This window comes from Aplidium turbinatum, chromosome 4, assembly GCF_918807975.1.
Source record: "Aplidium turbinatum chromosome 4, kaAplTurb1.1, whole genome shotgun sequence".
NCBI lineage: Eukaryota > Metazoa > Chordata > Ascidiacea > Aplousobranchia > Polyclinidae > Aplidium > Aplidium turbinatum.
The window spans coordinates 31491391-31515240 of NC_137475.1; the positions used below are offsets into that span (position 1 = coordinate 31491391).

General features: G+C 37.3%; 1 protein-coding gene across 3 annotated transcripts in view; it reads left to right on the top strand.

Annotated features, from left to right (window-relative positions):
* The first annotated feature begins 2534 nt into the window (after window positions 1-2534).
* The window catches only part of LOC145768785 (signal transducer and activator of transcription 5B-like), a 37489-nt gene continuing 16173 nt past the window's right edge, over window positions 2535-23850 (top strand). For 2 of the 3 annotated variants that reach the window (XM_082580377.1, XM_082580376.1), the window contains exons 1-2: window positions 10956-11069; window positions 17647-17815. In XM_082580377.1, the coding sequence (XP_082436503.1) occupies window positions 11033-11069; window positions 17647-17815 (206 nt within the window). In that variant the 5' untranslated portion in view covers window positions 10956-11032. Of the gene's footprint in view, window positions 2673-10955; window positions 11070-17646; window positions 17816-23850 lie in introns of those variants that run through there. The other variant, XM_082580378.1, reaches the window with a different exon arrangement.

The window sequence follows — 23850 nt, forward strand, 5'->3', positions numbered from 1 at the left end:
TGAACCTTGTTATAGACATGGTCTTCAAACGCCTTGGCTTGTTTCACTCTGGCCTACTTTAGATAAACTATCGCTGGCTATACACTCCCAAGTTCGTTAAGTCGTTCTTTGCACACCGGTTTAACATATAAGTGGCGTTGTTTCAACGTAGAATTGAGTAGAAACATTTAAAATGCAAATTAGAACACGTCCTTATCAATCCACAGTCAATGTATGCAAGACACGTCTGAAAGTTTATTCGGGTGCAAGGTTGCTTTCTGAGAAATTAGTTTCCTACTCCGGCGATGTGTTGCCGTATCGCTAGAAATATTGCAGGTATGTTTTGTGAGAGTGTGGTTGCAGCAGCATTTGTAAGAAATCAGTCCGCTCTGGATTTAAATTGCCGCACAGATTAAGCTGAATGAGCTTACTTACTCCATCCGTAACTGTGTTGTAATCAGTTTGGTTGATGTGAACTTGATTTTGAGGCATTATTTGAGGATCCAGGAAGTTTTTGTTTGATTCAGACATATCGTTTTTACTAACAGAAGAATTACGGTAAATAAAGTGTATGGTTTCCAACGTCTTTTCAAAACTTGCTGTCGTTTGTAAGTTTGTCATAGCATGGCTATAGTTGGTGTGCTCATACTTTGTTACCAAAGGCGCAGTTGTGAGATTGCTGTAAACTTTAATGTTGTACTTGAGTTGGTTTTAATGCGGTGAGATTAATTTTAAACGTAATAAATTATGAGGGGATTGGGTTTTATTTGGTGAGACATTTGACTTCGTTACTTTTTTGTATTTTTATGTCTCACCCTTTCATTATTGATACTCAGGTTTATTGATACTAAGCTTTATTGGGTTTTGCAGAGCAGGGTCAGTCTTGCACTTCAATTAACTTGAAAGGTGACAAAAGCGCTTTTAAAAACGCATTAACTTATTTAGGTACGCAGTTGCTTAAGCCTAAATACAGAGTATATGTTGTTTCTGTTACCGTGCTGTTAGCTTGATAATTTAACAAGCAATTGTAATCCTTGCTCTTTTTGTTTTTGAATCGCATGACCTCACATTGTTTGGCAGTCGGCTTACGGTTATGACCAACTCTGGTCATTCGACCTGTGCCAGCAGTGGTGTATTTATGAGTTTTATTTGAGCGATTTATCTTCCAAAAAAACTCAACATCGTCTTCGATTAAAATTTGTTTGGTGCTCCTAACCGCTTTAACATCTATCTGATCGTAACCAACAATTGGTAGTCGGTGACGGTTAATTAATGTTTGTAAACAAATGGTAGCTGTGTCGTTTTTTAATAAATATATTTTTTTGGTCATTCTTAAATGCAAATATAACTGTTAAAGTGCAATACGCAAATGCTTTAAAAAAATGCATGAAACCAAACCTTGTTCTGCTGATGAATTAAGAGATTTTCTGTTAAAGAATGGGACTGCTGCATTTATTTGTTTGGGGTAACTCACGAAAATAACACTTCCATCACCAATTAACACTTTCAAGTTGTTCTTAGAGATGCTTATTATGTTGCTTCGTTGAAATGTTGAGTTTATAATTTATTAAAAGCTTTCGAGGAAAAGAACGTAAGTCATAGGCCTACCTAACAAAAATATTGCAAAGTCGAATTTGGTAGAAACACGATAAAAAGTTATTATTTCAATGTAGTCTGATGTAGTACTGTCTGTAGCCCGTAGTCTGTAGTCCATGTAGTAGTGTAGTCCATGTTTTGATATAGCACTGGCATTAGACGTATTTTCTGCAAACAGTGCTTTTATTCACAAATGACATGTGAATAAAATTGTCTGGAAATTATCTGGAATTCTAAGTGACCTGTTTAGTGTTGTATAAAGTGACCGAATAGCTCATGAGGTCATTTTCCGTATTTTATGTTGTTTATGTTCAGTGTTGTAGCAGTGTCCGTCGCTATTCTAGCCACATTACACCGCGCTCGACCACCGCCGAACTCCGTTGTAACTAGTTTGCTGCATCCATCATGTCCACTTTTTGCTTTGTCTTCTGTTTAATTTTTTTGCTTCGAACCTGAATTTGGTGTTTTATCAAAGAAAAAAGTATTACATGTGCAGCCATGTAAAACAACAATACAGGGTTTTATGATCGACCGAATTGGCATATTTATTGTCGCTTCATCATTATGTATCTGCTTTCTCTATCCACATACCGTTAGAGGGCGATATTGAGATAGTTTTACATATACTGTATCTGGATTTGTGGCGGAATGGCACCCTGTTGATTGTCAAGACATTCCGATCGATTTGCCAAGACACTGCAAGCGCTGCAAGGATGCCAGTTCATTTCTTGGTCACGTCGTTTTTTAATGTTAGAACACAATGTCACAGAAAGAACATAAAAAATATGCACAGCCACACAACTACATTATTGCATTACTGCATAAAAAAAATTATCTACCTACGCAGAGTTGTGATTCCATATTCTACCAAAGGTTTGAGGAGCGGTGTCTTGTTCATTGCAGAAATACGCTCCGAGCTTTTTCACAGTGTTCATTTTATCTCGATTTTCAGGTGATCTATTTTACCTGTTTTGTAGTATAATCAATTCATTGAATTTCTCATATGTAGAGTAATTTTTTAAAATGCAAACCAAATTCAAAGCTGGACTAAGTTGCCAAGGAAATTAGAATGTCAAACACCGAATTTTTTGAATAAGGTAAGTTTTATGTTCCAAAATTAACTCTCTTTTTGGTTAACTTGTATGTGGGACCATGTTGATGCGGAGTGGCAGTGTATTCCTACTTGTTCACCTGTTTGTGGTTCAATAGCATCTTCATTTTTAAATCGGTGCTAGAAAATTATCCCACATTTCCACTTCACAAAATGTTTCCAATCAAAATAAAGAAAAACTTGGGATTTGAGAAATATAATTTGATGCTAGTAGAAACGTCCATATGATCCATATCTCAAAACGGCCATTGTTCAGTGGTGCATTGTCACGTTTTTTGCCGCCTTATGCAGATTAAGCTCTGTTCTATTTATTGTGATGAAAATGTTTCAAACTTTCCGCACTAGCTTCGAAGCTTGCACGAGTTTTTCAAGTCCGAAAATATCTTGTGTTGCCGGTATTGATTTTTGTGTGCAAAAAATAATCGTTTATCTGATGACGAGTTAGCAACAGGCCAGGTTGTTGGGTTATATTTTGTTATGCAATTTGTTGATGACTGTTTCTTTGTTTTAAAGGAAATCCGATTGTTTTGTGTGTTGCTGGTTCGTCTTCATGAGCTGCTCATCCGAGTAGGGAGAAACGTTTTTAAATATGTTTTTGTTATTCTCGGTTTGTTTCGTTTCTCATCGGTTACGGTCCTCTTTGCGTTGAAATTTAAAAGTCTTGAAACTTTGCCCAAGGTCGTGCAAACAGAGTAAAAAGACGTGGTTTATGTTGAAAAACGATAGTTTTGCCTCAGAAGCGATTTGAAGTTTTTAAAATCTCTAAATACGACTGAGTGAAGAACGAGAGTTCCACTGTCTTCAGGACTTAATATCTACGCGACAGTGGCTTAAAGTGTCTAGGTTTAGAAGTTGCAGGGAATCTTGATGTTGGCAGCTATTTTTGTTCGAAGCTTATTTGTTGCGTGTTCAGGCTACCTTCCATAAAGTGATAGTGTTGTAAAAGTACAGCGTTGTATCTTAATGTTACCTAAACTGGCAGTCAGTTGGCCAATTGGCTATTGAAATTTTTTTCGCATTACCGGTACTATTTGTTTACTATTCAATTTGCTAGTGAATAAATCCTTTCAAATTGTATACTAATAGTGATGACACATTTTCTGTAGTTAAAAGGAACAATCGTGATGTGCATTCTTTCCTGCACTAAAAACTATGAGAGGTTTGAAAACTAAATTGACCAGTATAACCACCTTGATTACTTTGGATGGCAATGTTAATAGGGCTGTGTTTCCCAAATTTTCTAAAAAATAGAATTTAGAAATGCTGCCAATCAAGCATAAGCTGGTCTTTTACTTTGATGGCAACATTACACGTGGATACTTGGTTGATAGCGTTTTAGGTCCAAACGCAACATAGGTAACAATAAAAGGAGGCACTTGCAAAATAAGAGCGATCAGTTTCAGTTTATTTTATTTCTGACCGTCATAACAAAGCAATATATGCCAAACAAAGCAGAGGTTTAGAAGAAGGAAGAAGCGACAAAACGCGAACCTGATGACGTGCTTGATACCGAAACAGGACAGTCAGTTTGAAATATGGCACGGTTGCAAAGCCGTTTCAAAACGCAACACAGCAGGCCTTGCAAGACTAACAAAAACGATACAGTGGACTAGTAAAAACGGCATAGAAATATAAACAGAACAGCTACTTTACTAAACATTTTTCTTGTTTGAAAAAAAAACAAGCGATCCAGAAAATTTATCTGGCGACCCATAGGTTGAGAACCACTGTTATATATAATAGGGTAATTAGTAGATGTTCTTATTGGAGATATATTATAAAGCAATGCAGTCCATTCAAATGAAATCATTTTTTTGTATTGGTCGCACAAATTCAGACCTGATTTCAATGTAGATTACATTTTATTTTGCTGTAGGAACTGTGTTTATTTTGCGCAACTGATGTCATTGGTATAAAAGCACGGCTTAAATAAATGTGTAAATAGTGCAGTCATGTCTTGAAAATCTTTTCACTGCGGTTTTCAGTTTGCTTTATGATGAAGCAATGTGAATATGGCCGTTAGCGTTTCAAGGTTCTTAGTCAGCATTATTTAACTCGCAAAAGTTAAAAGATGAAAACATATCTTTTCAAAATGGAATTTACATCACTTTAGCTAATACTTCATTGTATTCAGTAAAATGAGTTTCCAGCGAATTATGTTTTTACACCAACCTGCTCACTCGTGATGTCGAATAGATGTGTTGGAATAGCGACTTTCGGTGTCAAGCGGGGTCGACATTTTATTGACATTGAAAAACATTCTCTTTGTATCCATCAGCCAAATTGTCGTCTGTCGCAATTCTGTCTAGCAGTTAATTGAAATTCTGTAGCTGTGATAGCATGGCTTTTGTTGAACAAAGTTAATCATGCTTTGTTCATGCAGAACCCCGAAGTGAGTCTGATAACATAAGTCGTTGTTGAACAGATATCTTCCGAAATCCTGTCATCATCAATTAGGGAGACTTTCTCAATACGTTGGGACTTTAGGGGTTTAATTTTTACATATTTATACTGTATTGAAGTTTGTACGTTTAGTCTGCAGCCGGTGTACTTAGGCTGTGAGGCAGTTTCAAATTAAATTGGCTATGTCAGGCTTGGTTAAACATAAAAGGTAGCTTTTTCACTTAGCCTTGTTACCGATTCTACTCCACTTTCAGTTCAGCACACAAATTTTCTTCCTTTTGTTTAAGTTGTTTAGGAGGATGGTCAAATACTACATGACAACTTTACGTTTCTTTACCCCTTCAAGTATGATGTATGTCGCCAACTTAAATAACGCAATATGATGGTTTTGACAACCCCCTTCCTCAAAGACGTCATATGATATTTGAACCGCCATCGGTGTGGTTGAAGTTGTGTTTGCTGGTTGAAAGGGGTTAAGCAATAACGCATTTTGTAAAAAGAAGGCATGTGAGAACTCAGAAAGTTAGTCAAAGTTAGTCTGATTACTTAATTTACTTGCAAACAGAAGCTAGGCAGCTCACTCAGTGCAACACTATTGGGTGTGCTATCGTATCGCATATTGTTGCCGGTATTTTTTGCTTCCAAATTAGTTTAAAAGTAGAATGAAACTTTTTTTCAAAAGTTCAACATCGTTTTAATCCAGCTAGCGAAATCTGTCGTTACAAATTAACAAGCTGTGTGGAAAATTTGAATAGCTAGCCTCTATGAAATTGACACATTTTTATAGCTCTGGCGATGGTCTGGCGCTCTTGACGAAGCTTGGGGATTAATCCTTTGTTAAATTTGTTTTAAACGTTTTTGTTGTAAAATAATTGCAGAGTGCTTTGTCTATCACGTGTGACTTTGGAATTTTATCAAAGCAATTGCCAAGGAAGCTATTGCATTTCTGTTGAAAGCATACGAATTTAAGCTTTTCTTGTTTAGCATGCAACTTAAAAGAATATAAAACAAACTATTATGATTTCAATTACACTGACAAGCAGTTTCTTATTTAAACAAATACACACTTGACGACATGCTTCAAGATGAACACGAAGATTGACTTTCTTGCCTTCCTGTCCACTAAAATGTATATAAATTTTCAAAGCAAAGAAATAAGCATGAAAATCACTGAAAAATTTCTGTCGTTGGATGAAAGCAATTTCAGGACATGTTTATTGTTTATCTTTTATAAAAAGGTTTAGTTAGAATGATATGTTTTTGTGTGTGTGATATGACAAAGTGTCGTTTAATGGTAGTTCTGCAATTTTGGACTCCATTTGTTTAGAACAGTGTTTCTCAACCTTTTTTGGCTCAACGCCCCCTTCATGAACTGGCAAAATTTTACCGCCCCTGAACAAAAACGGTTAATTGCAAAAAGCAAATATAAAATAATAAATACTACAAAAAGTGCTCAATGCCAAGCAAAAAGCCAAGCAGAGCGATATAATTACATCAAATATAGGCTAGTTACCAGTCTCTAAAACCCTTGGCTTACAGCCTGTTTTACCCTAAAAGGGGGATCATCAGAAGGTCCTTATTCAAATAGAATTCTACTTCTAATTCTACTACTGGTAGTCAGTGTGAACCTTGGGCTTGGTGGGTGAGAAAGTGCCACTTTCTTCACATCCGGTGTAAAGCCAGTGAGAAACATTCGAAGATCACCTCTTATGGATATGTCAAGTGGATTTCGCTGTTTGGTATGTAGCAAAACTACACAGCGGAATCCCTTTTCCACCAGGTATGAGGTAGGAAATGCTACCACGAAGATATGAGCTCTTTGAATCGTTACGCTGGGCGGTAGATGGGTTAAACCAGAATGCTAATAATTTAATACCGGTATAAAGAATAAAATAGTAATACTAATAATCAAAACGCCCCCCTTAAGCCGAGGTAATCATACCGCCCCCTGCAAAATCAAAACGCCCCCCGGGGGGCGGTACCGCCCCCGTTGAGAACCACTGGTTTAGAAGGTGGAAGTAGAAGGTTTTGAATTGGAACTGAAGCCACCACAGTCATGCTAACGAAAGTTTCGATTCTAATTGACTGTTAAATAACTAACCTTGCTTGCTGAATGCTGATATTAAAGTTTTTTTTTACTTTAGAAAAGTTTTATTGAAATATTCTTTACTTTTCTTTATGATAGTTTTTGTAAGCTATGCATGCAATAAGAAAAACTCAATCGTAGAATCTTTTCATGGACGCTATTTTACAACCGACTCTGCGCATGGCCATGCTGTGTGCAATGGATCATTATTATTGTTATTTATGAAAACTTATTGACAGAATGGAAATATTTAAAGGTAGTCGCAAACGCCTATTGTTGTACCACGATTGGGAGCATGCTTTATAACCAATCAAAATGTTACTGGTGAGGCAAAAACAGTTTCATTTACATTCAGGCTTTGGTGGTAAAAACCTACAGCAGCAATTTTTTAATTTTACGTTAATGCAACGCCGCTAAACGTTACATGAGTTAACATGATGTACGCACACATTTGCTCGGTAGAAACGTGACTAATGATAACACAAAATTGTTGATGTGCAACCAGGCCAGCCGCACTACCTTACAAACTGTCTGTTATATTATTATGTGATACTTTTTTTCCAAGCAATACATCAAAGGCAGATTTTTCTGACCAGGCAACAAAAGGAACCAACTTTCTACATGAAGTGAGGTTAGGATTTTGTTAAATAGAAGTCATTTCATTATTATTACGTTATTTCTGGTCTCTTTTATGTCTGCAGTGTGATGTACGATTTAATGACCAGTTTAGCAGTCTAGATTGGTTTCTATTCAATTGTTGGATATCGTTTTGCTGAAGGCAGCCAACCTGGGAAATAAGTAGGCCTTATGTCTTGTTAAGATGATTTTCTTGGAGATTCCACAGGTGATATTGCTTGCACAGACGTTGCAACAATGTAAAAACTTTGCTGGCTGAGCAAGACTTGTTGCAGTTTCAGTGCGGTTGGCCGTCGGGTTGGCACACCTTGTGAAACAGCAAAGCTTCATAAAAACTGAAAAAAGAAGCTTGTGTGAACTCTCTGGCTATACAGTGTTGCCAACCTTGCAGTTTTCCCGCAAGTTTGAGCTTCTATTTTTTTGACTTTGCGCATTTTGTAGGTTTGCGGGTCGCTTGTGACTTTATGGTTATGGGCACAAAAAATTGCAATGGCAAGGCAGGGTGTAGGAAAAACTTGCCCTGACGGCGAAGATCTGAAGTTCTTTCATTTGTGTATATTACCTTACAGCACTTTACGTTTGTAAAAATTACGATGGTGGGGGATAGAAACTTTTTTCACTTGTGACTCATCAGAAAACCACCATTGTCTGTTGAATTGCTTATTTTTACAAAATAACCTGGCAACGCTGGGTTATGGTCCCTTTGCCCTAGATTCACTGTTTTGCTAATGCAGAGGAGGCTCACACTATTTTTGTTCAACATGTTGTGATATCAACTGTTATGATTTCTCATTCAAACGTTTTCATTGTGTTAGTTCTTATTCTTCACACTTCGGATGAGTTCTGGTCATGAAGTGCAAACGATGTTTCTCTATTCCTTTTTTGTAAAAAAGAAATCATCATTGGATTAACTTCTACAAGCTTGTTTACTGACGAGAAGATTTTATTTACACGTTCATGTCATTTTCTCCATTCTTTTACTTGTTCATGTTGTCTTGTCATTACAGAAGAAAACCTTAATATAGGACAGGCGTGTCACACATACCGAACGCAGCATGCGATGTAGCTGTACGCTGAAGACTTGCTGCGATTTAACACAGGGCATTGTTAATAACGTATTGATTGACTAATAACTATATAAAGGTTGTTGATGGAAAAAAGTTGGCAACGAAATTTAGTTCCTTGCATTGATAGTCAAATATGGAAATGCTGAAAGTCGTAAAAGTGTAAGGCTAGTGTTATAAATATGTTACCGATTCTAACACAATGTAGAAATTACCTAGAAAGTCACTGTGAATATGTTGAAATAGACTAAGTTTATTTAATATGACAAACAATTTTCTGTTAATTGAAATTAGTCAAGACACTTTTGATTTCCTTTTCATATAAACTGAAAATAAAATTGGTCTAAGCTATACATAAAGTAGCAAAAAAGGCAATGTATTGTTGATCAAAACTTTAGGTCTTGCTGCTTTGAATATCAATTTTTCTCAAGTTTTTTTTCTTTTTCATTAAAAAAGAGAAGCACAGTTTCATGGCTTGTGGCAGCAACTAACGACATACTTTGAATAATTCGTGAAAGCGTTTACCTTAACGTTTCATACCAAATCTATGTCTAACTTGACCACGAAAAGCTGACGATGCAAGTGATACTGTTGGGACTGGTTACAACGGGTAGGATTGATAGAAAAGTATTTTTTGGTAATGCCAGCAGTGTAGAACAATTAACTAAAAAGTTGTGCTATCAAAATAAAAATCCTTCTGAGGTTTTACCTTGCTGAATTTTACCAAATGTTTCCTAGCTAAATTTCAGACTGTTGTGAAATGTCATAAAAGATATGCTGTGCTTCAGAATATGTCCATCATAAAATCGAAATTTTAAGTTTTCATGTCAAAAGTTGGTTGTTTGACATGGTGTGGTGGAACAGGTTGGGACCTAATGTGGCGCCTGGTGGCCGTTTGGGACACCTCTGGCTTTAGTAGATTTAAAATGGTACATAGCAATAGCATAGAGTAATGATATACTGAATAGTGTATGTTAAAATTGCCTCGGCATAGAATTTTTTAATAGCTACAAAGTTTCTTAACTAAACTTCATTCTAAACTGGAGTTCATTTGATCAGTTATCAGTCCGGCAGTATTTTATGCGTGCCCGTTGCGGCATGTTTGGGATTTTGGAAGAAACGAAAATTACGCTTTTTATTTCAGTACTGTTCCAACTTTTGACAATTTTAGTGAACTATGGAAAATCTTGCAGAAAGAGATTGTAAGTGGTACATAATCTTTATAAAATCTTTGGCGGCTTAACACTGCGTTAAAAAGACTGTTTTACGCGAAAAACGTTGAAACTGATCATAGTCTACTGAACTATGAACTGTAGTCTCAAACTGACACGTCTTGTGTGTTTCGGCGTTTACAGCATTTTCCACAGGATGATTTCATTGATTTGTTCATTATTACAGCAAAGAAAAGAAAGTTATATATAGTCAAACATCACCTAACAAGAGATATTTCATCACAGCAGCTGTAAATCTAATGTAATATCTTGTGTAACTTGCTATTTTGCGATGATGATATTAATTTGTATTGAACGCATCCTTGAGCTTAGAACATTTTTACGAGTTTCAATATTAACATTATCTTGAAGGAGAACAGCTAAATGATTTCCGCCTTACGCGATTATGACGTGCATTTAACGCAATTTCTCGCCTATCTTTTACGCAAGTTCACAACTTTGAAAACTAGGAGCTCAACTATCTTCAAACATTGCTCTTATTCTGGGTATTTTCAAATGAAGCTTTTCGAATTATTATAATTTTGAGCGTAGGTACTACACAGAGCGTGTGTACAATGCAAGCAAACCTAAATGAGATTGGACTCGTAACATTGTTGTCACAGCATAGGCCTACAGCAAAAGCATGGCGTGATATGGTCCTTGGACTGGGCAGTTAAAAGCACGGCACCTGGTGTGTTTTGTCAGTGACTTTGTTTGTTTTAAATTTCTGGTTAAATGCCAGAACATGTGTGTTTTAGTGTGGCATACAGCAACTGACTTGGCGGCAAACGCTACTCACAAGGGTAATTTCAAACTCGGCCGGAATCGTGTGTGAAAAAGTCGTGTGCTGTTACTCGAGGTGTCTTTGAAACTGAAAATAAGAACTGCGTCTTCTGTTGTTCCATTTAAGGTCTCACTACGGTAACTTTCTTTTAAGAACGCGTTGATGGAGCAAATGGCCGAACAGTCAGAGGACGAAAAAGGTAGGTAAACTACTACTTCTTGTTAAGCTTATGCTTGCGCCATGAAATTTTCAAATAAGTGCTTGTGAGGTTGCAATGTTTTTACCGATAGCGTGTTTAATTATCTTTATTGTAATGCTGTGCTTCGGTTTATTATTTTCCTGAGCAGCATAATTACAGTACTTGCCGTGTGGATGTGCCACCAAGTGCAGCAATTAATTCTCATCAGATTCAACCAGACCGAAGAATCAATAATGCGCTCAGATTAAACTTTATTAAGTAGTTTTTGGAAAGTTTACATTGATTGCAAAATCATATCTAAACAGACATTCACTTACTTTTAAAGCACTTGACTGATCTTTTTGGCGGGCTGTTGTGAAATATTTTGTATGTAGAAAGCCTTTACAGTCCGTTAGTTTGACGATTACTTACGATATGTAAATGTGATTAAATTGAAGTTTCAATTTTTTGCCAGTGATTGGCTTCAATACAACCACACTTGAACTTTCACCAGAAATTCGTCTTTAATTTTATGCTTTTGCCTGTGGCTCCAACTGCACTGACTTAACCTTTGTTAAGGTCGTAAGTTCATCGCTAAAGCCTACATAATATTTACTGATGACTTGGCAGGTATCAACTCAGCCAAAATTTTGACAGGTAGATCACTCATTGTTTTTTAAAATCCAGAACCAACCTGTGGGCTACTACTGGTAGTTGTGAACTAAGAAGGTGGATGTCAGAATTCCGAATCCGGAATGGTTTGAATAACATGCAACTGCATTGAATAAATCTGAATGGCTATGATTGAGCTTAGAAGTCAAAATTTGACAACTTTGTGAGTTTATCAGTTTCAGCAAATGAGCTCTTTTTAGCAAGTTGACTTTGCAGATGCGTGTCGTTTTAGCAACCATCGAACTCGAAGCCTGTAGTGAAGTGTGTATCATACTGTATAGTTTTAAATGAGCCAATGACAGATCAATAACAAACTGTATCAGTGCAGTTGTTCGACGAGTTCTATTTTCTCACATTTGTCGCTCATATCAGTGGTTGTTGCATCCTCGGTTCACTTGCTCAATTGCTGCTAGATTCTAACTACAACAAGCAATATTCATCATATTTGTATTGATGTAACATCTGTAGTGTAGACATTAACATATTTGTTAGCGGGAGGGGGGTAGTTGAACAAGGACGTGATTTCAACCAGAGATAAAAGAGTAGTGAAACTGACTTATCTTTACGAGTTCACTTCCTTTAACTTCTAAATAAACTCATGCGAACAATTAGCTATTTTCTGCATTGCTGAATTTGATGCGTTACCCAGATTTCAAACCCTAAAAACTGTTAGCATTTTCAAGTCTGATGTGTCAATTTCGGTACATTGAGTTTCATTAAACCAGGTGCATAACGGAAGGGGTAAACGAGGTAAATTGCCCCCTCGATTGGCAAAGAAGATGTAAAAACTGTGGCTCATGTAATTATATTGTATGAAGGCGAAAATTTACTTGAAAGTGTCACCACTGAACCCATTTTAGGTTGTATACGTATTGCCACAAACTAGTTGAAACTAATGCTACTGATCTTCAATTGGTCGCTATCGTGAAAGACAGCCTTGTCACCCCTTTTGATGTTTGTAGCGCTACACTGGCATCTTTTCACAAAGCTTATTTTTTGTTTTGACTCCATTTTGTGGGTTGTAATTGCAGAAAAACGAAATTTACTGTCTATGTTAAAAGTAGAGATGTACCGATATATCGGTATCGGCATCGGTGATATCGGCCATTTTTTGAGTATCGGTATCGGCATCGGTATCGGCAAAATTTGGCCGATACTGTGGCCGATACTAAACATGTAAAAAAAGGCGTTTGCTGCGGATTTTTTGCAGTAGCAAAGATATTACAGCATAAATTTTTTAAAGTAGTAACTAACACCACATTGATATAGAAAAATAACAACCTGTTCAAATTTTTGATACCTCACACTCCCATGACTGATGACGTGCATACCTTTTGGCATTGTTTGCTTACAGTGATTCTTTCACTCTTCAGCAGTTTTGCGTTGTTCGATTCTTAAGTTGTGAAGGAGACTCAATTTCTCCAATATTTATCATGCTTTTCTTTGTGTTTCTTTTTTACTCTCAGCAGAGGATAAAACCAGGCCAAGACTACCCAGGTAGCAAAAATGTATACTTTTGCATCGTTTTTACGTTGCTAAACGTTTAAAAAACCATGTAACTTGGTTGTTTTTAGTAAGCTGGTTTTATCAGTTTGTGATTTAATATCCACATTTCGTTGTAATAAACTCACCAAGCTTCAACAATGTCATGGCAGAGTAAGTAGGCTTAAAATGATAGCAATGGGACTACGAATCCTCACTAAACTAATCAATAAGTGGTCTTGTTGCGCCTAAGATGACAACCTCATTGTGAAGAAAGGAGCGTTCTTCCCGGCTATCAGCACAAGGCTGAGCACTCACTAGTACAGCGAGCTGTTGCGATTCGCTAACCATAACGGTGTAGCTTCCACGCTAGCCATTTAGACCATTAAATCAACTATATGTTTCTCGGCAGCCGTTTTGTAGCAAGAATTGACATCGACAAGAATTGAAATGGCTAGTGTACGCCCGGACAGCAGAATAACTAAGTGTTATGATTTAATTTAGGGTGCTTTAAACAGAACATTTTTGCACGTAAAGCATTAAATTACCACTTTGGGCCCATAATTTGCTTGCAAAGCACTCGCTTACCTTTCTGGGCCCTTTTGCTAGATTATGGGCCCCCCAGGACTAAAGAATAACAATTTTAATGCTTGAAATCAGTCGTTTAGGATGGTTTTAGCCAAACACTTTTGCGCGTAAACTATAAAACCAAAATTTCGGGCCCTCCCAACAAACACAGGCTTGGGCCGTCAAGGGTACGCCGTACCCTCCGTACCCCCTCTCATAGGCCTTGGTCATTTTATGCGCAACAAGACCATTTTGATTGGTTTAGTGAGGATTCGTAGTTCCATTGCTTTCATTTTGAGCATACTTATTCTGCCATGACATTGTTTAAGCTTGGTGAGTTTATTACAACAAAAGGTGGAAATTTAATCAGAAACTGATAGAACCAGCTTACTAAAAACAACCAAGTTACACGGGTTTTTTAAACGTTTAGCGACGTAAAAACGATGCAAAAGTATACATTTTTGCTACCTGGGTAGTCTTGGCCTGGTAAAAGCTTTTCAACCGAACGACAAGCGCCATTTGGTTGCACATTACTTGTCGAATAGTTTTTGTACGACTACACAAATCACTTGGTTTACATTTTACATCTTATTATCAATTATGATAGCCTATTTGGAGAGTTTGCGCAAACACTTTATTAATTTTTCAGAAACCTCAATTATGATGTAATGTTTCTTCCCTTATACCCCAGTCCTCAATTATGGTGGCCTTTCATTACTAAAACCTACTATTGTGACACAACAATGCGGTTGAGATTGGATTCTTGAATCTTTAATAGATTATGCCAATTGAAAGCTTTTTTCAATAGTTTTATGCAAATAAGGTAAAACTTAGCATTTGATATGGTTCCTTGCAAATACCAAAATTGCTTCTTTTTGTAACACCAAAGTATCGGCCAAAATATCGGTATCAGTATCGGTATCGGCCTAAAAAAGTGATATCGGTATCGGGATCGGTATCGGCCAAAATATTGGTATCGGTACATCTCTAGTTAAAAGAATATTTGCTTATTGGACCCTGTTTTCAAGACAGCTCGTATGAAAATCTGTTCACAAACTTTATGAAAACCTTAATTTTTTCCGAACTCCCTTGCTAGCGAATTCCAAGAGTTGGTTTTTCTTTCGCTTTTAAAAGTAAACTGGTGAGAAACGTAAAAGTACATACATGTTTTCAACTTTTCAAAGACTCAACTTACTTTGTAAACCACAACGTCTGTGTATTGGTTGAATGTTTGCTAATAACAGCATACTTTACATAACTTAGGGTACAAAGTTTGTTTTAGAAGTTATTTACTTTTTGTTGCTTATGAGAGTGTGCCAATGAATTCACACCACACTAGTTGGCTTCAACACTCTGCATTAACCTACCACTCGTTTGTAACATGCTAGCTGAGAACCATCCACACTACAGCCAGATCCAATTTCATAGAAAACCCCTAATCCAGGAAGGATATTTTTCGTATAGAAACTAGGTTTGTGACAGCAGGAGTTGAGTGAGAGCCAGAATAATTTTTCAACTAACTAAATGGGCCGCTTAAAACATCCACTGCTGGTGCATCCAACCCTAAACTTTACTTCTTCGATGGCTAGGGTGGTCGAATAAGTCACAGGACTAACACAAACCGATAAGATTGCAGTGCAACACTCCGAGCGAGGCATGTAGCAGCGCCCGTGCAGCGGTGTCGTTTCATCTATTACGGTAAACCAACAGTCGATGGTAGTAGATTTTTTAATGCACCCGATTTTATGAAATATAACTTGGGCTACCGGTATCTAAGCTTGACCTTGAGCTTAATCAACAAAGGCAGTGAAAATATTACAGTTTTCGAAATGCTATGTAGACCAACAGTTTGGTTTCTGCGTTTTGGATCTACTACTTTTATTCAAACAATTTTAAACATAATACGACGTAAAACCTTCCGAAAGCCGTCACTTAGTTGTGTAGCAAGAGCGTATATTATGATCAAAACCTTCTGAAGTTTTCTTTGCATGTAACAAGCTTGACTACTTTATTGGCTTTGTACCAAGCGTGATCTTATACTCTTCTTTGGCTGATTATTTCTTGTTTGAGTTTATTTTGTATGATCATGTGCCTTCTTTAGGCACGTTTAGTGTTGTCAGAAGCATCACAGAAGTACAGTCATAGTTCAAACTTACTAAAGTAGTGCTACTGTGTACAATGGCAGTAAAAGTGTTTCAAAACACTACCAATTTTCGAGTTTCTTTTAGGTTCAGCATTGTAGAAGACCATAGTAGATATCACTTGTCTTAAAGTGCATTATTTTTGTAAAAAAAACTAGTTATCTGGAAGTTTATAAATAACTGAGTGTTTCAAAAAATCTGTATGTCATTTTCACTTCTTTTTTGCTAATGACTTGTTCAATGTTCATGATAGCCTACATTGGGAGGATCTTGCGATTGTGTTTGTTTTAGGTTCAGCATTGTAGAAGACCATAGTAAATATCACTTGTCTTAAAGTGTATTATTTTTGTAAGAAAAAGTACTTCCCTAAATTAAAAAATTGTTTGTCATTTTCACTTCTTTTTTGCTAATAATGACTTGTTCAATGTTCATAATACATTGCGAGGATGGTGCGCTTGTGTTTCCTAATTGTGATAGTGTTTCTAAGACAGTTATACATTACAAGCAGTACTGTAGATCTCTCTTTTGTCTGCTAGATAGACCCAAAAAGATTAACTAATCAGTAAACAAGTTGACATGTTTGTTGCAATATTCTTTTGACTAACTTTCCGAGCATGTTGGATTCTCCTTTCAATGCAGCGTGTTGGGCATATTTAGCTTGGCAAACATTTTGAATGCACCAACGGTCTACGTTTTTCGTTATTTTTTGTACGCTACTGGCAGAGCATCAGAAAGTAAGTTATGCAAGTAAAGTGCTGCAAGGCAGTTTTCTGAGGGAGCACTAATGTATTGTTTATAAGCACCCCAATTCTTGTTGTGCCACATAATAGTCAAACTAAAGTCATGCTGATGTCAAGTTTTGAAATATTTCTTTGAAAATTAAAATTAGCCGGTTTGTCTTTGACTGTGCTTATGTGCACTGTGCAGTTGAGTCAGGTAAATTAGAAAACTCGTGATGTTTCGGATTATGTTAGCCGCAACGCAATACCGTTCAGAAGTCATTACTTTTCAACCAGTGACTTATTTGCTGTTTTGGACAGACTTTAAAAAGGGTATTTTAACGGACGTGTATTAACTGAAAGGCCTTTCAAAGAACTGATTTCCTATTACAACCTTCGAAAGTTGACACTTGTACCAGCGCAACCTTTTGTGTCGTCTGCCAGTGATTGATTGCAACCAATCATAATGTTGCAATATCAAATGCCCATGGGCCAAGTCGGCCAGTACTACGACAGCGTAAACGTTAAACAAGAATATCAAGACCCTGCCGTAGGTTTGTATGCGCCCGGTTTCAGTTTTCATCGTTTATTTATTTTTTGATTGAGATAACGCAAAAGTATGTCATTTGCGGAAAAATGATAACGTGAAATGAAGTTTAGTACTATTTGTCTAAGCCTTTTTCTAATAATCAGCAAACAAAATCGGAGATCTTAGTTTATGTCCATCTTTACTATTTCCATCATTCGTTCATTAGTTCTTCATTTCATTACCGACGAGTTCTTCATCTTCTGCTGTATAAGAGATACAGGATGACGTGAAGGATATCAACTTCATTTTCCTGTTGTATTTTACACCGTAACACCTTTATACTCTTTATTAAAACTAACATTTATCATTTCTTTGACACTACAGTGTCTGATTTCCATAGCACCTTGCACTTGCGGGGAGTTGAATGCATCGATGAATGATGTTGAAACGTTGTGATCACTGATGACAAATTTGATTGGTTCTTTCAGACCAACTTCACGCCTCGTCGTCGAACGGGTCGCCTCAGAGAATGTCGCTGTGGGCAAAGGTTCGTGAACTTGAGGGAGACTCGCTGAGGCAAATCCAGAACCTATATGGACGAAATTTTCCCATAGAGTTCCGTCACTACTTTGCTGACATAATCGAAAGACAGTCGTGGTAAGGTTTTTATTGTATATGTTTTATGTTTAATGCGGTGGATTTACCTATATTGACGAAACATTGAACATATGCAAATGTTTGGTTGATACTTGTGAGGAGCTAAGCATAGAATGTTGACAAAGCCTTATTTTTTGTTTATTTAAACCCTGACACAGTGACAAGCGGTTTGTCACCATGGTATGAGTCTTCTTTGGTTTGATAACTTTATGGTCATTTCTTAGTCCTTCAATCGATCGACTGGGGCAGCACTGCTGTTTACCAGCGTTTATGGGATGAATTCTTTTCGTTGGACATGCTGCACCGTTATGAATGTGGGACGAAAAACATAAAAATGAGCAGCAAATTTCTCAAGTGAAACTGGCATGTTTCACGTTGCTAAGACACCAAATAGTCTTGATAAAATCGATAAAGCAGTCATACGTTTTCTTCATGGATACGTGTATACCACAGTGGTCTGTAGCGGCACGCGATCGCTTTTTCTAAACCAAACACAACCGAGCGTTTTGAACGTTAATGTTTACATTCGTTTGATGCAAATTTCTTTACACAAAGAACAAGCAAACACTTTGATTTTGGTACAGTACTTGCAAGCAACCATTTTGCACATTCTGTTTTTGTTATCACCATTTTGTGTCAAGGCATTCCCGGTCTTTCATCAGGCTTGTTATTTTTATTGTTACATTCGCTTTGAACTCCATTGCCAGATTACTATTGCATTTGTCGAGACTTTTTGTTGCGTTACAGCTTAGTTGTGTGGGTAACTGACAAACGATTGTTTTGCATTGCTATTTTATCTACAATCGAAGCTTCCTAAATTTTCAGTCATTTTTGGCATGAAGAAATTTATTGCACGAGATCTATGGGTGCATAGTGCAAACAGCAGCTCAAGCCCATCTATTTAATATATATCGTTTCCGCGTTAGTGTGATTACTTGTTTATTTGTAAGCCCAAAATGGTATGCTTAGAGACGCTTGACATGACGTAACAAATAAAAATACATTTTATGAAGGAATGTTTAATGTAAGCTACTGAAATTAACCGTTTTAGACGTGCTGCCAGTCCAGTAGATTAACGCTGTTTTCAAATTGTTTATTTTTTTGTTTGACTCTGACTTTGCGTTTTTCTGTGCCACCATTTTCTCACTGGTAACTAAAGTACAGCAACATTGTGATGAAAGTCAAATTGCTACACAAGATTTTGTATCGCCACGTCTGCATGTTACTTACCCACGCTCTCTACATTCCAATACTACCAGCAGACCTCCGTTGATTTGCATATAAGCTTCTTGCATCAGGTCACAACTCCCTAAGCACAATGGAAAATTTTCAGCATTCAATGTCAACTCAGCGTGTGCTAAGCTATGGCTTGGCAAGTGCACACGGAGCTGATTTTCTGGCGGAACGTTGTTTTGTGAGTTTACACATGAAGATGAGGTAAAGGTGAACGCATCAACAGTTCAAAACGCGATCCCAGCTAAAAAAAGTTATTATTTTTGAATTTTTATAACGCCTTGCAACGTTGAAACAATGTAAAAATGACAACTTAAACTGATGAAGACAAGTCTACAGGCGGAGTGGCTGAGAAACTCAGCATGTCAGCAAAAAGTTTTAGAAAGAATCGACTATGAAAGTGATCAACCATTAGTCCATTACTTGTTAAGACTGTTACTTTAGCGGCCTTGCCAATGGATGGAGTAACCAAGGGTTAAGTAAAAAGTATCTCTTTAAAATCATTATTGAATGTAGTTACTAGTTAGGCTCAGCGGAATAACTGGTTTAGTTAGTTAGATGACCCAGCCGGAAAAAACAGAATTGTTACATTCGTTTAACGTATGTAGACGTTGAATTAATCCATAGAATACTAATTTGCGGCTGGTATTCGCAGCGGCATCAAAATGTGTCTGCATCGCTTGTTTGCCAATCACAAGCTTCCAATGTCGGTAATACATATGTCGTATATATTCACATCGCCCAAACTAAGTAGAATAATCTGTTTTTGCATTCCCTCAGCTCAAGATTTAACCCTTCTACACCCCTCCCCCCCTTATCCCCTTTATATAAACAGTTCATTAAGCTACAATTTTTGAACTTTTGTAGCCTGTTAGTCTATCTTTTGCATGGGAAAGTGAGGTATGTGTAATCTGTAAATGTGGGTGAAGTAGCGTTGCGAGAGCAGCTTTTTGTATCAGAAGTTGTAGCGTTCAGCTCACTGTTCTTGCTTTTGCTGCTGTCTTGTAAACGCTCAGTGATACAAAATGCTCGTCTGTTTCCTACACTCGTCTACTCCCAGGTAGCAAAATTGGCTCTTTTTACACTCCTTTACGTAATTTCAATGTAAAAAGACTGATTTGCTGTGGCTCGTTCGTTAATTTTGATGGCTTTCTTGATTAGGCTACTCATGGCCACCTAGTAGAATATGGCCAGCTATGTCACATATAAAGGCCTTTTTACAACGGGCCGATAGAAAAATACTTGAAATTTTGACTAACAAAGAAACTGCTCTTACTGACATGGGGTACAACAAAGCAGATATTTTTTAGACTTGTTAGGCGTTTTTAATGCATTTAACAGGTGCCTGACCTTACATTTAGACATATTGCATTACCAAACTACATAATGAATGGTCCAAATTAATAATTTGAAAGTGAACAAACACCTCAAAATAAACAATAACAAACAGCACAGACTATTTTTTTAACAACAAAAATAGTGTAAGGACATACGAAAATAATGATATATGTGTTATTCAAGAAGTGGGGGGGGAACTAGAAAGACGATAGTGATCATGGTGACGGAAAAATGACATCCCATAATTACAATAGAATCTTAAACTACTTTTGCCTTCGCTTAAATGCTACAATGTCACCCTCTTTTTTTGACTCATTTATAATCTTTTGGTAATTATTATAATCAATATTAACAACAATTTTCGATGCAAAGTGGTTGCCCCAGACCACATGTGTGTCACATGTAAACTTTACACCGGAGAAAATATATTTTTTTAAAACATAGGCTACTGAATAGCCTTTCGACAAGGCAATCCACATTTGCGTACCTTTTCTTCAACAACATCTACAACAGCAAAAGCACTACAAACAAAATCAGCAAGTGGCTGAGAAGGCACATTGAAGCCCCCCTTGACAAAAGCTGAAAGTACAAAGAAGCTTTAGCTGCAGAATCAGCTGTAAGTAAACTTTTGCACATTGCACATTGGGAGCGTTTAACAAGTTTTTTTGCCATATAACCGGCTATTGTAAAGCCAACTTCTGCACTATTAGAAGATAATGTTGCGTCAAACATTTCAATGGCAATTTCATCCACATCTTCCTGAAACTTTTCAAAGCTTGAAATGCATGGATCACTTGCAGCTAGATCCTCTTTCAAAAATTGAATATCCCTTTTCAACAAATCTTTTTGCACATGCAAATTTCGATCTACTTTAGCAGTTTCAGCAACCTTGGGAAAGCCAGACAACTTGTCAGAAATAATGTTGTAAAAAATCAAAAAGTTTTATTCCCGACAGTACTGGAAACCATCTGGGCAGCGTGCCTCAGTTATGTCACTGAAAATCAGATATTTTGTTTTTCTGCGAAAAGTCTACCAGTTCATCAGGGTGTTTTATACGAATTTTGGGTGCTTTTCGTGGAGGTGCTGCTGGAGTTGATGCTTCAATTGGGTGAACTGTCGGAACTGGATTTAGATGCCACTTGAGGTTATTTCTTTTACCATAACTTATAAACTTCTCTTCAAAATGTTTCATACACAAAACATACTTTTTTGTAGGCTCCCAGTTAGATCGGTTCACAAATTTTATCCATTGCGGCAACAACACTACACTATATCCAAAGGAAAAGCAAACTTAGAAATATTGGCAGCAGAGTAAGGTAGCCTGATTTGCAATCAAACGCAACGCATTTAATAGGCATTTTGTCACTTAATTCCTATAAAATGCAATGAAACAACAAGTCCGTCATCTACTTGAACATGTGAACTACAGATCATGACCGATTCGCGGTCAGGCCTCGAAATTCGTTTTTGTTGACGGCGGACAAACGTGTCCGGTCTGAGCAGCTATCTCGGCGGACAAATTAAGTCTCACGGCGGACACACCAGTTTTAACGTCGATCGTCATGTTTAATCACTTTATCTTGATAAGTCTTCTCCATTTGAGAACCATAGTTACGGTTTAGGCTTTTTAAAATTTTAGCGAAGTCACTCTGAAAGGCTGTCATCAAACCAACGAAGTGCGCTTGAAGAGTCAAAGCGCCGTGTAGCTGCTAAATATGATGATGATGATAATATGATGTTTGTCAAAATTTTGAATTCTATGGACTTTATGTCTGATGCAAATAAATATTAAAAAAATGATACGCCGCATAACTGATTAACTTCCACCTCCGAGATCGTATGGCTTCTTGCGTCACAATGCTCTGGGCACAAGTTGGAAAACTTCTACACTAACGCTATTTTCTGCTGTGCAAAGCTTCACTAGGCTTTTTTCTTAAAGTTTATATTTGCGTGTCATGTGAGCGAAAGTGACAAAAAGAATAAACAAAACATTAGAAAAAGCGCAATTATTTTTTGCTCTTTCTGTGATGCAGTCGCCTCTCCAACATAGTATCAGTATTCCACGAGTTCACGGCAGGCTCGGGGTTATAATCAGCGCAGTCAGGGCCGTCCAGGCATATGCGCATGAGAGCTTCAGTAATATCGATCTTCAAAGACGTGCGCCAATCTCCACGCGATCATTGCTTGTCGTTAAGATACGTAATACCGAGATCTACTCCGTGTCTTCTCTCCAGACTGCCTAATTGAGGGAAAAGCGTAAATGCGTGCTCTTGTTTAGCGATAAGATATGCGATTTCAAGCAACCTCTTAATTTTGATTATTTTCGTTGTCACTCATATTGTCGAGGGCCTTGATGATCGGAAATTGATGGCTTGGAGTATTGTCGGCCAGATATGCTGAAGCTGCAGCCATAGGAGGTAACGATGTGTTGTGATCTTTGACAGAGCTAATCCTTACATTCGTTGTTCCTTTAATAGCCTATATGCGTCTATCACCACTAAATTTCCTAGTAGTAAGTTCATCGCCCTCATTCTCACTTTTAAAATTTTCCCTGGGCTTTTTTTTTCTTACTGTAATACCAAAACTTAAGTTTTGCTGCATCTTGCTGTAGTAGCCTACTCGTATTATCTAACTTTGTAACCAACCTTGCCTTATCAATATTACTCGAAGATCAAAGCCAGACATTGTGACATAAGACTTGAACTAATTTGGGCGTGATTAGTGTAGAAGTACCGGTACTCCCATCGATTCTTAGCGAAGAATTCACCTTTGTTACGCTGATTCAATGTCATCAATCGTAGAAGCAACGTAAAAATCGAAAGTTTTTCTGCTTGAATGGAAGCTAAGGGATACAGTATTAACTTTTTCTAGATGCGCGCTGGGAATGCGATAATTTTGCATTCCTAGTGCAAATTATATTCTTGCAACAGGTGCTCGTGCTATGAATGACGATTTGTATCGCTAGTTTCTGCCTTATTTCTCGGCGGACAAATATGACCGATCTAGAGGGTACTTCCCGCGGACATCACATGCTGTGACGGCGGACATGTCCGCCGTGAATTTCGAGGCCTGCGCGGTCATGTTTTATTGTATAGTAGGCCATCTTACATGCCAAGACTTGCATTACGATTCATACATTGATCAAAGAGTTACAATATTTTGCTGACAGAAAACGATTGGTTTATCTGGTTTAGTTTTGCAAACATGAAGTTAACCTGCTTTCCTTTCGTCAACTGACTACAAAGTTAAAGTAGGCTACAGTAGCAATTAAAAAGTATGATGAAGTGAAGATACAACTAGGCCTGTAGCCATTGCATATCAGAAGCTTGATTTGCTCAGTAATCAGCTGCATAATTTCGGTACCGTGCATTAGCCTACTTTTCTGTGCTATGTTGCTTGAGAATATCACATGAAAACTAACTGCACATATTGTGCGACTATATTGCTTTCCTTTTCACTCTAGC